This window comes from Drosophila sechellia, chromosome 2R (genome assembly GCF_004382195.2).
Source record: "Drosophila sechellia strain sech25 chromosome 2R, ASM438219v1, whole genome shotgun sequence".
Lineage (NCBI taxonomy): Eukaryota > Metazoa > Arthropoda > Insecta > Diptera > Drosophilidae > Drosophila > Drosophila sechellia.
The window spans coordinates 5,651,010-5,666,325 of NC_045950.1; the positions used below are offsets into that span (position 1 = coordinate 5,651,010).

General features: G+C 43.3%; 3 protein-coding genes across 7 annotated transcripts; 2 read left to right on the forward strand and 1 right to left on the reverse strand.

Moving 5' to 3' along the window:
- Window positions 1–1,388: 1,388 nt before the first annotated feature.
- Window positions 1,389–3,204, reverse strand: LOC6608350 (cilia- and flagella-associated protein 53). The gene is made up of 4 exons (XM_002033051.2): window positions 2,788–3,204; window positions 2,427–2,729; window positions 2,082–2,304; window positions 1,389–2,009 (listed from the first exon to the last, which is right to left on the reverse strand). Exons 1-4 carry the CDS (start codon window positions 3,081–3,083, stop codon window positions 1,851–1,853), a joined length of 981 nt encoding a protein of 326 aa, XP_002033087.1. The 5' UTR covers window positions 3,084–3,204; the 3' UTR covers window positions 1,389–1,850.
- Window positions 3,205–3,522: 318 nt separating this feature from the next.
- LOC6608351 (protein preli-like) lies at window positions 3,523–5,473 on the forward strand. Of its 3 annotated transcripts, none has more exons than XM_032716745.1 (4): window positions 3,523–3,705; window positions 3,768–3,900; window positions 3,979–4,355; window positions 4,665–5,473. In XM_032716745.1, exons 3-4 carry the CDS (start codon window positions 4,041–4,043, stop codon window positions 5,058–5,060), a joined length of 711 nt encoding a protein of 236 aa, XP_032572636.1. In that variant the 5' UTR covers window positions 3,523–3,705; window positions 3,768–3,900; window positions 3,979–4,040; the 3' UTR covers window positions 5,061–5,473. The 3 variants fall into 3 exon arrangements, with proteins under 3 accessions (XP_032572636.1, XP_032572637.1, XP_002033088.1); XM_032716746.1 differs by having other exon boundaries at window positions 3,771–3,900; XM_002033052.2 differs by having other exon boundaries at window positions 3,523–3,900.
- Window positions 5,474–6,616: 1,143 nt separating this feature from the next.
- Window positions 6,617–15,313, forward strand: LOC6608352 (pyruvate dehydrogenase (acetyl-transferring) kinase, mitochondrial). 3 transcript variants are annotated; one of them, XM_002033053.2, is made up of 6 exons: window positions 6,617–6,740; window positions 12,672–12,879; window positions 12,936–13,126; window positions 13,191–13,765; window positions 13,831–13,929; window positions 15,011–15,313. In XM_002033053.2, exons 1-6 carry the CDS (start codon window positions 6,617–6,619, stop codon window positions 15,080–15,082), a joined length of 1,269 nt encoding a protein of 422 aa, XP_002033089.1. In that variant the 3' UTR covers window positions 15,083–15,313. The 3 variants fall into 3 exon arrangements, with proteins under 3 accessions (XP_002033089.1, XP_032572634.1, XP_032572635.1); XM_032716743.1 differs by lacking the exon at window positions 15,011–15,313 and adding an exon at window positions 14,864–14,987; XM_032716744.1 differs by lacking the exon at window positions 6,617–6,740 and adding an exon at window positions 12,453–12,483.
- The last annotated feature ends 3 nt before the right edge of the window (window positions 15,314–15,316 follow it).

Sequence of the window (15,316 nt, forward strand, 5' to 3'; positions counted from 1 at the left end):
ACCTATGTGCATACCTATGCATTGAAAACAGTCGGATCCATACTAGTCCCATCAATAATTATGCTACACAAGTGACTATATCTGACTTTGGAATGATGAGCTCATTAAGTGAGTTTGGACAGATACTTGTTTCGAGTTTAATTCTTTCATTTGTCGTGAATACAAACTCGATTGTTTTATATTTATCATTTGTGTCATATCCAGAAAGCAAATCAAACAGAACTTGATTAGGAAGACAAGAAGAGAGCACGCTATAGTAGAGTTATCCGACTATCAGATACCTATTACTCAGCTAGTTGGAGTGCGGTATCTCTATAGAGTCGGAAACGCTCTTCCTTCCAATGCTGTGTTCTATTCAATACGTTCTATTGAAATATTAATTTTAAAAACTGAGGTATAAAGATATATTTTATATGATAACATGTATCTAATAGTTTTCACATTAATATCATGTGTGCTTGTAATTCCGCCAGCTTATTAAGATGAAGAGTCCACATGACTTTACGAAACCATCAATCAATCTTGTGACGGAAAGTTGTAAATTTGTTTAACTTCCGAAACTAAAGTACCAATTGAGTACAATAAATCAAACATTTGGTAATCCATTTTTGCCCAGTGCATCCCGCAGAGTACTTCACATGGTTGTTTGCACAGTAAACATGAGTCTGGCTTATTATAAATAAACAAGCCATGTATGCCAGGAGTGGATGAGCACAGATTACCCCGATGGGCCTAATCCCACCGAAATTGCTTATCAACTGCGGACAAACGAACGAGCACTCATCAGCCAAATGAGCCGTTGTTGGCCATTTGGCCAAGTGCATTGCAATGGAAATTGCAGTGGCAATTTGCTAGTCGCTCCCCGCAAAATCTCTGCCCCGCACTCGTTTTAATTGAATAAACACAGCGGTTAGTGTGTTTACATATTGAGCGCATCAGCAGCAGTTGCAACATGCGGCATGCAGCGCGCAACGTGCAACAATTGCAGCTGCTGCCGGCGACATGGCCAGCGATCAACTCTAATTAGCGGCAACCAGTTGAGGAGACAAGCGCTGCGAACGGCGGAAGCGGTCAATTATAAAAAAAACCCATGGAAGCGGAGGATGACGGGGTGGTGTCCAAGTCCAAATGGTTCCAAGTCCTGTCCAAGTGTCAGAAATATTGTCAAAGTCGCTGCTCGAGCCACACTTACTTTATCGTTCATACAGTCCAACTTCTATAGTTTACAAATGCAAATTCCTTAACTTCATAAACTGAAAAATGTGGTAAGCTATAGTTTTGATAGTGTTAAGCTTACAACTTTTGTTTGATTTGTCAAAACTATATTTTAATGCGAAAAAATATACTTTATGAAACTATTGGTTTGGCTAAGATTTTAGCTTGCTCAATAATGGTGATAATGCAAACAGTAACTTTATTCAAATGAATTTTAAGAAAAGTTGTCGACAAGCCACTTAAAATTGAAAAGAAGCATTTCTATGATAAATATTTCAGTTAACTTAAGAAGATTGATTAATATAGTGCTTATAAATTTTGTATTTCGAAAGAGGGTGGTTCGCATTACAATAGCTTGACTGTACTGGCATTTCGCATTTGCATATGGGCCCGCTGGCGGCTGACCAAGTTGGTAGTTGGGGTGAGCTGGTCAGCTTCCCTGGTGACGTTGATGGTGTGCATTATCACTGGTTTTATGCCGCCCGTGCGTGATACGCTTTTCCTTATCGCCGCCATCGTCTGATTTATATCAGCCGTAAATATAATTGCCATATGGTATCCAAATGTGAGGCGTTACATGAGTGCGTGCCCATCGATCGATGGCGATGGCGATGACGATGTGTCCACCACTGGTACTAGCGCACTTCCTTGCCGTACGGCTGCTTCGGCTGCTGGCCGAGCACACACCCAGTGCCCAGGTATTTCCGATCCCGCGCCAGATCCTCTTCCCTGCGAGCGGCCCGCTCCGCAGCCGTGTGCGTCATGTACTGCTGATGCCAATCGCGATTGTGGATCTGGAGCAAAGCAAATGGGTTGGGTTTGGATCGAGATTGAGTGGAAAGGCAGTGGGGGGCACGTGAACTCACCCTGGCGCAACGCTTCTCCATGAGCTCCTCGTAAATCTGGCGGTCTTCGAGAATGTTGTAGCCCACATCCTCACGGATATTGGCCTGTGCTTGCCGGGCGCTGATGGTGAGATTCCGTTGGATCTGACCCTGCAGGTCAGTGAGCTGCTGGCGTCGTTTATCTCTCAGCTTCTTCAGATCTTGTTGTTTCTTGAGCACATCCATTTCGGCAGCTAGTTCTAGGCTATGAAAGGTAGTTGGTTGGATTATGAAATTTGTAAATACGAATGTGGAAAATCTTATTAAAAGATAATCCATTCGATTAGTATGTTAACTAACAAAGTCTCAAGGATTACTGGTACTCACGCCTGGGAACATTCCCGCTGGTATGCTAACACCTCCTTGGCGAACTGGGCCTTCTGCTCCCGATCGGTGTCCAGATTGTGGGCTTGGCACCTGTTCTCAATCAAGTGCCGCAGTTTCAGCTCATACTGCTCCTGCTGGGCCTTACTTTCGTCCAATCTCTGCCAGACGCGCTGCCAAAGAATCTCCACACAGGCCTGGCGGCGTTTGAGCTCCTTTTTCTCCTCGATTTGATGGAGCTGAGCTTGCTTGGACTCCAACAGGATCTCCTTGGTTAGCATGTGACGATGGGCCTCGGAGTTTTCACTAAAAGTGTGGTGATTTCAGATAGGGAATGTCTTAAAGTTCTTCACTGAAGACCTACATCTCCCTTTGCTGCTTTTTAACTTTGATCAGTTCCAGTTCGGCCTCCTCCCGCTTCAGCCGCTCCATTTCGATCCACTCGTGTCGCTTTCGATCCGCTTCATCCGCCTGCTCCTGCAGCATTTCTGCAATCTGCTCATCCGCCTCCAATGCCTCCTTTTGGAGGAGAAGACAGAGGTTCCAACGCCGGTTGTCCACATCCGCGTGCCATTCGCGCATCTTTTGCGCCACTTGGAAACCTATTTGAGATTTTAGATTGCGCCTATCGGTTCGTGTGAGAAATTCCACAACATCCATTTCTTGAGCTTCTTTAATCTAATTGTACTTAATCAAGTGAACTTTTGATTGTTTTCTGGTATCCAAGCACTGCACAATTCAAAAATTCCCATGGCAACTATTTGTTAATTAATATTATACATTTTTAGTCAAATATATTGAACTACTTCTTTGAGAATAATTTTATTTTTCGAAATTTAAATAATGAAATATTGAATTTAAAATAGCTATGAGCCAACTTTCAATAAGTTAATACTTTATTTGTTTAATGTAGTATATTTAGTAGTAAAATACAATAAACGTATGATTTAAGTTATTTAAAGAACATTTGTCATATTTGTCAATAAATATTGAAAGCTAAATATTGAAATTAAAAAAAAACGTTTTGGCGCAAAATCAAACGAAAAATACTAGTTAGTTGGGAGAATGCAAATTTTGGTATTATTGGCACGCGCACCATCTGGCAACTCTGCGACCAGATGTTTCCGGATGGCCTTTGAACAGGCGTAAATTGGACCCAAATTGGCAGCAAACCCTTGAAAAGCAAGCAATGAAACCGTGGACAGCCAGAAGAAGGGGGCACTGAAGGTCTAGGCAACGCAGGAACCGAGGGATATCGCCAGCAAATTGCCAGAGATCGGAGGTAACGAACCCGAAGCACCCTGTGCCGGAGTTTGTGACGCAGTTACACAACTAAATTCTTAGTAGGCTCCCAAAGTCGGGGCAACAACAAGCTGCTAGGCGAATCAACGTGTGCCAGCTAATTGGTGCCACTCCACACTGCACTCTGGAGCTCTAAAACCGAAAGAGACCCCCGCTCTTAGACCCCCTCGCAAAGGTACGTCCATCGATTCGGCGATCTATTTTTAGCCGGAAACATGCGATTGCAATTGATGATTATCGGTTTACTTTTCAGATCAGGGACACGGCGGCTTTCACTTTCGAACACATCGGCGAGTTCATTGGTCCACCTTCAACATGGTCGTGACAGCATCCACCTGCCGCACGGAGACAGTCTTCGATTACAGCTGGATGAACGTGGTGGTCGCCTACTGGAACCGCTACCCGAATCCCTCCAGCACCCACGTCCTCACCGAGGACACCATTCAGCGTGAGGTGCGCGATGGCAAGCTCTTCTCGCGACGGCTGCTCTCCAAGACGAATCCGGTGCCCAAGTGGGGAGCCCGTTTCTACAACAATGTGCCGGTCAAGATTGTTGAGGACTCCGTGCTGGACCCGGTCAAAAAGACATTCACCACATTCACCAGGAACCTGGGAATGACCAAGATAATGGCAAGTTATCGCTTACCTACTACGATTGCTTTCAATTTAAAGAAATATCTAGAAGAATTCAGCCGCTAACTGTTGGGCATGACCAAAATACCGGCACAGTACGAAAGCATAAGTTACCTAACAGATCAATGGTCAATGCTGTGGCCTTGTTTATTATATTTAACCCATGAAACGTACATATACTGAACATCGGGATCCGGTTAAGATTTTACTTCGATTTCTTTAACTCCACTCTTTTAGAGTGTTAAATATGTTACTTAATCTTTTCAAGTTTAATCCTTATTAATGATCCTTGTTTTTTTCTTTTAGAAAGTTGATGAAATCGTCGTCTACAGCGAGCAGAAGGACGGCAGTACTCTGGCCGTGCGAAGAGCATACATCAGTTCGCAGGTGTTCGGATTCTCGCGGGCCATTCGCGCCTTCGGCATCGAACGGTTTAAGGCCAACGGCAACAAGGCCTCCAATGGATTCAACTACGTGCTGCGGCGCATGTTTCCGGACAGCTTGGTGGGTGGAGGACATCATCAGCACGTGGTGACGACGACTTCGCCAGCTGGAGAAATTCCTGCAACGACCATCACCGTATCCACAACAAACGGCAGTCACAACAACCAAGGAGCTCTCAAGAGCGCCGCAAAAGTGGGCTACGAGTTCTTCAAGAGTCATGCCTCCAAGATTGCGCAACTGTTTTCTGTCAAGAACTGAGGGACTTATAGCCTGAACTTTTTAAAATAGATGTCGAGTGGGATCGAAGATTCTAGTCCTTTCGGCTCCGGGATTTAAAGAGTTTGTGGATTTGACCAGAACGGAATTAGAATGACGGGCGGAGGAGCTGTTTTTAAACATTTATTCCAAAGCAAATCCAACCTCATACTTTGCTGCATTTCATTCCGTGTGTGCGCGAATCAAGCGACTGATCTGAAAGGAGACACAATTTGCTGAACACATTTCCTGCATGCTACAAAATTCTATTATTTATCGTTACTTATTTGCACTATATTATTATGTACCATTCTGTTAGGTCAAGAGCAGGAAACGAAAAGCCGTGTCAAAATTGGTATTGCTATGTTGTATATTTTTATCAAAATAAAAGAAACAAACACTTGTAGTTCTTAAAAGTGTAATAATTAAAATAAACTTAGTTTGTTAGAGAATTACGGTGTTTTTCTTTGAACTGGGTCTAGTCATAAAAGAATTTATGTTTATAGAATAAATATTATTTATGTATCTATTTATTTTTTTTATTATTTTAATTTTTATGGGCGGGTATTTTTGTTAGTAAAGCTTGTTTTTACTGAATAGGTATTATTATTCGGTTTTCAATGTTTACTATTTCAGCTCATACATTTTTATATTTTTCAATTGGTTTTAAAATATTTTCCGGTAAATATTCGTTACAACCAAGGCTGCCACACTTTGAACAGAAGTCAGCTGGCCCGGGGCTGCCGAAACCGTGACGCAATTCCGACGCTTTCCAACACTCCAGCTCTGCCCACGCAAAAGCGCTCGCAGCTTTTTGGTAAAATCGGCGTTCTTTCGAACATTGGAGAATCCAGAGCCATCTGGAGTCGCATTCTCAATCCGAATTCCCAACCGTTCGCGTCGAAGTCGCGCAAAAACAAACAACTGCGAGTATAGTTAATCGCACGAAGAACTGCAGCTGAAATCGCGAGGCAAAAGTGCACAAAAGACACAGCGAAGCAAATACCGTACAAATCAGCTACGTTTATGGCGCACCAGGAGAAGAGGAAGAATCTGCGCCCCGTCGCCCCCGCCTTACAAAACAAAAACAACAACAACGAGGAGCAAATCTAACACAAAGAAGATATATAGAATAAAATATATATTTTTGGTACCGCTTTTGTATGGTTAAAATTAATCAGAACGCTCCATTGATTTATTGAGCGCACACTGCCAGAGTTTTCGAGTTTTTCAAGACGTTGCCAGCTGTTGTTGCCGCTCTTCGTCGCACACCTCCCATCAGCCCCAACCCCTCCGCTCCGCCTCCTGGCTACGAAGAAGGCGAGAGCGCGGTCAACGTCCTGCGAAGAGAGTGAGAAGGGCAGCGAGAGCGCGATAAAAGCGAAGGTGAGCGAAAGGACACCGGCAGCCGCTTCATCTTCTTCTTCTTCCCTCTCACCGCAATTCAACAATAATTTAAAGTGGCAAACAAAGTTGTTGAAGATAAAGGCGCAACGAAAGCAACCCGGCAAACGTAATCAGCACCCAAATCCCCCGCGAACCAGAAAAATATAGCCAGCATGCGCCTGTTTCCAGTCCGATTCTCAGCCGCCTCCTCGTCGATGGCGAGTTTGGCCAAAATGCTCGACTTTTACTCGGGCTTCAACCCCTCGCCCCTCTCGATAAAGCAGTTCATGGACTTTGGTGAGTAACTGGGCCTAAGATTCTTGAACCCAAGGTGTTCTATACATTTATACATATATATTTTAACGATCTTATCTAAGTGCTGCTGAGTAATCGTACTCAATTAGGATTAGGATCTTAGGATCTTTGATGTTATAGAGAGTGTTTCTATGGAAAGTTTGATTCTCACTTTGTTTTGATTTGCCTCCAAAAGCTATAAAAACACTTGAGTTGTTTGGTTCGAAAATAGATTAAAATTTTAATTGTTTACGATAGATTTTTAATATATTTGTCAAAAGTGAATGTTATATTTATCTAAAGTGTATGTTATGTTATGCATTGGGAAATATTAACTCACTTTTTACTTCCCTTTGCTTTTTATTATTCGTTATATGTTGCATAACCAGATGACATAGAAAATGGCATAGGCAGACCTTTTATGTAGAGAGTAACATTTTCATGTTGTCTAAAGTTTCGTTTATAGTTTAGAATAAACTGCGCAAATATCCCGTTATCTAATAGCCAATTTCGTTCCATTTAATTGTCAATTAAGCATTCGCATCTACATATATTATTTTGTCGACTGCGCGCTAGACAGAGAGGCAGACACAGACAGGCAGTATAAACAATTGAATGCTCAGTTCAATTCAGCTTAGCTTTGGCTTTTCCTCGAACCCACCCCCCTTGCCTTCTATTTCATTTTCAATCCGCTTCCCAGCCAACCGCCTGTTGCTAAAACGGATGTCAGAATAGCTCAACTTGTTTATGAGATGGCCATGTTTTAGAATTCATAAACAAGTTTCGTCAATGAAAATTTTTTTTTTTTTTTTTTTTTTTTTTTTTTGGATATATTAATTTAAAACTGTCCTTCGCGGACAATCATTAAATTTGATGACTAAACTTAACGGTAGAGAATTAATTGATTACATAAATTGTTGCGAAACTATACAATAACTGTCGATATTGTATGTATGAAGTATATAATAATGTATGTGTATAATTTAATTTAATTTGCGTGTCTAATCCCAGAGAGGTCCAAAGGGTGTGATCGGTGCAGCCTCCTGGTGCGTTGACTGGTGTCCATCAGGTCTTGTGCCAGGTTGTTTGGGTGGTCTTGAAGCCTCTGCATGTACTGCCTGCTGCTTTTCTTAATCTCATCCTTCACCCAGGGGAAGCTGAGGACCTCGTGTATAGTGGCATTATCGTGGAAAGGGTGAGCGTTTGTGACTGTGCGGAGCGTTTTGTTTTCGAATGTCTGGATAATGTTGATGTTACTTTTCGATGCAGTGCCCCACAGTTGAATGCCATACGTCCAGATTGGCCTTATGATCGCTTTGTAGATAAGGAGCTTAGTTGAAGTCTGTAGCTTAGATTGTCTGCCCATCAGCCAGTAGAATTCACGGACTCGGTTCTCCGCCTGTTTCCGCTTCTTTAGCAGGTGTGGTCTCCATGTAAGTCTCCTGTCCAGTGTAAAGCCAAGATAATTTGGATTGGCTACCTCTGGGATTGGGAACCCGTTGAAACTAACTGGTGGGCAAGTGCCGCGTCTAGTTGCGAAGGTGGTAGCGGTTGACTTGTCGCTGTTTACCGATATATTCCATCTCGTGTGCCACGTGTTCAGTAGATCTAGTTGCTCCTGCATAGTCTGGGAGGCCTCTGCTGGGGTATCTGCTGTTGTTAGGAACGCAGTATCATCGGCGTAAGTGGCTGCCATAATGTACTGGCTCGGTATCACCGGCAGGTCAGCCGTATACGCGTTGTAGAGGAGCGGACCGAGAACGCTTCCTTGGGGAACTCCTGCACGGGCTTCTTTGACGTCTGAGCGCGTTTCTCCACACCTGACGGCGAATCTTCTGCCCTCCAGGAACGATTTTAAGAACTTGAAATATGGCTGGGGCAGGCCGTTTTTGAGCTTTAGGAGGAGACCGGGGTGCCAAACACGATCAAAGGCTTGCTTAATGTCCAGCATTACTGCTAGGCAGTATTTCTTATTCTCAAAGGCGTCCAGGATATATTGCGCTACTCGGTGGCCTTGCTCTGGTGTCCCGTGGCGGCGCCTAAAGCCAAACTGGTGATCAGGGATCAGACCAGCCTCCTCAATCACCGGCAATACTCTGGTCAAAAATACTCTTTCGAGTATCTTGGAGAGTACTGGTAGTAGGCTGATCGGGCGGTAGGAGGCGGGATTGGAACAAGGGGCCCTTTTCCGCCCACACTTCATTGAGCGCCAACAGCCGGCACGAGGCCTTCAATGACGTTTCAATGTCAACTCAACACCCCCTGCAACCAACCCTCCAAAATCCAGGGCTTCAACATGCCCCAATAAAAGAACACGCAATCCTCGAATCGAGTGGCTCCTGTCCCCAGAGAAGTCCAACTTGGTTTGCAGTGTATTTTCTAAAAGTTGTATTATATCTAGATAATAGATAGATATCTTTAGATACTGTTTCCACATAACCTTTTAATTTCAGACCTGCTCTAGTCGAAAATCAATTTTTTGCCGTGCAACCAGCAGACTCGAGTGCTAACTTCTAGGGCATTCTCGTTGAAAAACTGGCATGCGACGTGAGCAGAAATACAAGCCAGGCCAAGTAGCTCGGCTGCAAGAGGAGGAAAATGTGGAAAAGGTTGGCCTCCGGAGGCTGAGCTATTATCATCTAAATTTAGACCAAAACAACAGGCTTTGCTTGCGACTATTTTCTATCCCTTTAAGACCACTTGTGCTGAGCTTTTTCAGTCAGTATGGGTTCATATATGGGCTACAAAACAGCGGAATTAGTTTACAAGCCTTTATGGCCATCCAATAGGCCAGCACCCCTCGGGGAAGGTGACCAAATAAATAGCTAATATATACCTGCCTATACTTGAACTTTGATGTCGGTCTATAGATAAGGCTGCTTTGCGCGCTTGTTTTGTACCCAACTGTACCCGGCACTTAATTGTGTTTTTATGCCGTTTGTGGGGGTCCATAAACTTGGAGTAATTATGCTTATATCTATAGAATGTGGCTTGTTATTGGTTCGGTGTTATACATATATATATACATACATTGTTATTATAATGCCATGCACCCGAGTTTATGATGATTAAGGTTAACCATTGATTAGCGCTTCGTGGGCTAAGTGAGGGGGGTGTAAGAACTGGAAAGAGGGTTCTAAAATTCGCGCCTCAGTGACGAGCCTCGTTTTTTATACAGTCTAGTCTTTAATACATTTCGAGGGCGTCTACTCAGGCTATATTGTTTATGCGAAATTCACAATATTTGTGCCTTATATCCGAAGGCCAAGAATTCATATCAATGGAAAATATAAAATACTTATGACATTTATAGGGAGTCCAATTTGGAACCTCATCGTGGTTGATCATGTGCCAATTCTCCGCGCGACAAAGAGCAACAATTATATCTGTGGCAATACAGGGGAAGGAAAATTGAAAACACAGCGTCAGACAATTCCAAAGTTTATTGTATAATGGATGCATTGCGATGGATCAGATCACTGTGACCATTTCGGGCAAAGTCCAGGATGCTGCCACCTCATTTCGCCCACAATTCGGGCCTGAACTTTGGAACCGCTTTAGGATAAAAAAAAGGCAGAAACGCGCACGTCAACACTTGGCCAAAATAAAAACAAAAGCAGAAACAGAATGGCCAGAAGGAGAGTGAGCACCCCGGCGATAATAATAATAAAGACGTAGTCGCAGTCACACGCGCCGTATTTTTGTATTTCTGTCACAGGGCGAATGTGAGTCAAATATACATAATAGTTATTCGAAAGACTTTCACACAAATTTTCCAACGATTTGGGGGCCAATGGGTGGTGGTGGGCTGATGCAACTCAAGAGTCAAATTGCTGTGCTCCCGTACCGAACAGCTGTTTTACAAAAAAGGGGATGGTCATGGTTTGGAGGAGGGGCCCGCAGTGACGTCAGTTGGTCTAAAGATAGATGCATATGCGATATTCCACCAATTCTAATGTAATTGCATGGTGGTGGCACTGAGTGGACGATTGAGTCGTTTTCAGAAATTGGATTTCTTTGCGCCTTTGCTCAGCTGATTGCGTGCCACGCGTTGCAAATTATTGAATGCGCCATTAACGACGACCAAATTAGCCTGTATCGCCAATTGAGCGGCTCACACTGATAATGAGGATGGAATTGAAACCGCAGCTCATTGTCGATTCTGAGCTCCAGTAATGAATTCGTGCGGTGGCCAGTTTTCAATTTCACTGCTAGAACACGCAACAGTTTTTCGCCAACTAGCAGCTAAGTTCTGGTTACATAAAACCCATTGAATACTTTAGCTCATCGTTTTTTTTCGAAACCTGTTGGGGCACACAAATTTGTAGCTTGCAAAAATAAGCAAAAATAGCTTGCCAAATACACAGCACGTAGTTATTAACTATTCAATGCTATTGATTATTAATAAAATAATAACCAAATGGCACCAAATCAAAATGGAATATGAAGAGTGCTTACTTAGGACACTTCTAATCTTTAATCCTCTTAACCCGGCTTCCTTTTTTTATAGCGGGCAATTATCTAAATGCATAAGGCACTTATGATTAGGACACTTAACGCCACTGGCGAATTTATCACCGATGAAAGCGAGGCTGCGACTTATCAGCCAAGAGCAATGCATCAAAGTCTAAATACATATTGTGGAGTGCCAGACGATCCGATCGAGTCTGGAGGTTTCTTTGCTCTGTTTTCCACAACACTACAGTCAAAACAAGTGAATACACTGAGCGAGAGAGATAGGGCGTAGAGCGGTTCCAAAATGGCAAACAAAAAAACAAAAACAAAGCGTTAAAAGCTCTGTTTTGAGGTCACCTGCTCCGCCGCCCCAGCTTTTGGGGGGCGGAGCGGGCAGAACGGAGCGCGTGAGTGTTGGGGCGATTGCCGCACCCCCTCCCTAGCTAGCACATTTCGATATCTGTATCTGTATCTCGGAACGGAGATCTCTCGCGTTTGCGATCGCTTTCTGGCAGGTTCTTGAAAACAATATCATCAGGCTATCGCCTCTCTTTCCGCATTAATGTTCGTCTTTATAACTCGTTTTATTGATTCTGTTTTGTTTGGCCAATTCGTTACAATTGACTCATAAAGCGGTTCCAGTCCAATTTATTCGGCATAGCTACGTATATAGTATGCATATATCTAGTTGCTTTTTGCGTTGTATCTGGAATCCTAATTAAGCCTGGCGAATTGTGGCCATTCGATTTTGACGACGAGCAATTGCCGGAAAAGAGGGCGTGTCTTTGCCGGCTGGTCAAGACCCCGTTGATAAGGCGGATCCGTCGTTATCACCTCGACGGCAGTTTCTTGATTTTCTCTTTGTTACGAAACTGTTGACTCGCGACAAACAACAAACAGAAAAAACCCAAGCACATACATACACTAAGAGAATCGGAAGCAAATACAAAAAAACCAACAAAATGACAACACAACACAAAGGCAAATTCAAAAGCCTGACGAGGGCAAAGTTTTCTGCGGTTGATTCGCATTTGCCAGGGAGCTCTGAACTTAGCTTGTTTATAAGAAAGTACAGGCTGTATACATACTAAGCGTACTTAGTGTATTTAGCTCAAGTACTTTGGGGCTCTCTGATAATTAATCCAATTGAATTTATGTGCAGCTCAGAACTGTTTTCGTTTTTATGTACGTCAAGGCTGTTCATTCTAGCTGGTTTGTTCCTCCCCATGAGGTTTTCACTCGTGAGCTCATGATCACTGAGTGCCTAAAGCCACAATGATAAGCTTGCGAGGAAAGTATTTTAAATAATCTAGAAGCGCTGGAAAATATATACTGAATAATCTAGAACAATAAACAAATATGCAGCGATAACTCAAGCAAAACCAAATGCTGTATTTGAATTGATTGACTACACTTGTAGTATTGCTCTCGTTTTCTTAAACGTTTTCTTAATCGATTCTTCGTAATTTCATTTTATAGGTCAGAATGCTTGCGAGAAGAAATCGTACATATTCCTGCGCAAGGAACTCCCTGTTCGACTGGCGAATATCATGAAGGAGATCGCCCTTCTGCCGGACAACCTGCTGCACACCAGATCCGTAAGCGAAGTTAGTTCCTGGTACGTCAAGAGTTTCGAGGATGTGCTGGTGTACGAGAAAGCAGAGCCCACCCACGACAATCTGCAAAAGTGAGTAATGCGAATTTCAATAGATCAGCATTTCACTAATCACATTTGCCTTTCAGGTTTGTGGCCGATTTGGATCTCATTAGGAATCGTCACAACGATGTGGTGCAAACGATGGCCCAGGGTGTGATCGAAATGAAGGAGAACGAGGGCGGCCAGGTGGATGCGCCCACAGAGAGTTCCATTCAGTACTTTCTCGACAGGCTCTACATGTCTCGCATCAGCATTCGAATGCTGATAAATCAGCACAGTAAGACAAGCTCCAGATGATGCCAGTGAGCACAGTTCTAAGCATGTCCTTTGCCTATTTAAAGCCCTTCTCTTTGGCGGAAATCCACATGCGGGTGGCCGCCACATTGGTTGCCTGGATCCCGCCTGTGATCTCTCGGATGTGGTTCGCGATGCCTACGAGAATGCGCGATTCCTGTGCGATCAGTACTACCTGACCACTCCGCCGCTGGAGATCCAGCAGCACAGCAGCGAGCCTGGAGACAACCTGCCCATCCGCACCGTGTACGTGCCCTCGCACCTGTACTACATGCTTTTCGAGCTCTTTAAGAACTCTATGCGTGCTGTTGTGGAGCACCATGGCCATGACAACAATGACACATTGCCCCCCTTGAAAGTAGCCATCTGCAAGGGCAAGGAGGACATCTGCGTGAAAATTTCTGACCAGGGCGGCGGCATTCCCCGCTCCCAGACCGATCAGCTCTTCAAATATATGTACAGCACAGCGCCGCAGCCCTCGAAGTCGGATCTGCACACGGTGCCACTAGCGGGCTATGGATACGGTCTGCCGATCTCAAGGCTTTATGCCCGCTATTTCCACGGCGACATTGTGCTGCTGTCCTGCGAGGGATTTGGCACAGATGCAATCATCTATCTAAAGGTGGGTCTTCCATTCATGCTCATTTTCCAATGCAAGCTAACCCAAACCAACTCCTTCCCTTGCAGGCTCTGTCCGACGAAGCAAACGAATTGCTGCCGATCTTCAACAAGACAAGCTCAAAGTTCTATCGCGCCACCGTGCCCACGGGTGACTGGTCGAATCAGGTAAAATACCCTAAAAAGAAGAAGACGAGCGCTGTCAGCCAGTAGACGTGTGAAAATGCCAAAGAGCAAAGCAAAAAAATGAAAAGATAGAATGAGATGAGATGAGTTGAAAAATGAAGCGAACCGCCTGGCTGTGTAAAGAGTTTGCGCCACCCTGCACCAATTGAATTCAATCCAATCAAACCCAATCCCAGCAAGCAAGCAACCCTCATCCCGCATCCGCAACCCAGTCAAGTGAAAAGTGTTTATTTATTGTTTAATGTAATGTTAATGTTAAATACTACCTATGTTTGTATGTGCCCCAAACTCCTTAACACGTTTGATTTTCGAAAACTTTTTGAAATATTGTCATTTAACATTTGACATTCCACAAACATTTTTGCCCATTTTGGAGCGGGCTGAAGCTGTGTTTAGTTTTTGTGGGGAGCGAGTGGCGCAGCGCCCTTGGCTTTAATATTACGTTTGTAGCCATTAAATTCTATATATATATATATTTATATAAACTTATATACACGACAAACATTTATACTCTGAAGTAAACTGATGTTTTGAAACCTTTACGAAATTAGCTTTAATTTGTGGATTTTAATTAGGCTAAAGCCCGAACTGCATGCAATGTTATAGTACATTTATCTTTTTGAGCGCACTATTTAATTTTACTCGTTAAGTCAAACAAGTTTTAAACAAATAAACTGGAAAGTATACACCAAAACTGAACGATTTCTCTGTTTGTGTTTGATTTTTATTTTTAACAATTTAACTATTTGACCTTTTTTTCCCTCCCTCGAAAATTGCGAATTTCATTTACATTTCCTCTGTTGCTTTCATTTGTTTTATTAACATTTAAATTCCAACTTAATACCTATGGTTATTTCTATTGATTTTAAATACCTCTTTCTTTACTTATATACTCTCCACTGATGATTTCTTTCAGAACTTTTCCAATCGTTGGCGATATTTATATGGTTTTTTAAAGAATTCATAAGACTGCATTTGGTCCAGACGCGTTTGCAGTTCATTGGTTTTCATTTCTCGCCACACAGGGTCACCATTAAGCTTTCAAAACTCTCTGATCTTCTAGAGCTCCGATATGAACGCACGCCAGTTGTCGGCCACCACACCCAAGCGCTGCGACTTTCTCCAGGACGCATGAAGGAGGTGCTCCAGCAAGTGCTACTCAGGTTAAGCAAAGAGGACTATTCAGGAAACAACTGTTGGATATTGAATCACGATATATATCACTAGCCCTAGGCAAACATTCCCAAACTGCAGCAGCAACGGAAGCAACTCATATTTGTATTCATGGCAGTTACGTGTAGTTATCGTGTTGTTATTTGAAATAAAACGGATGCATGACAACAACGGCAGTTTGTTAAAGATCAAACAG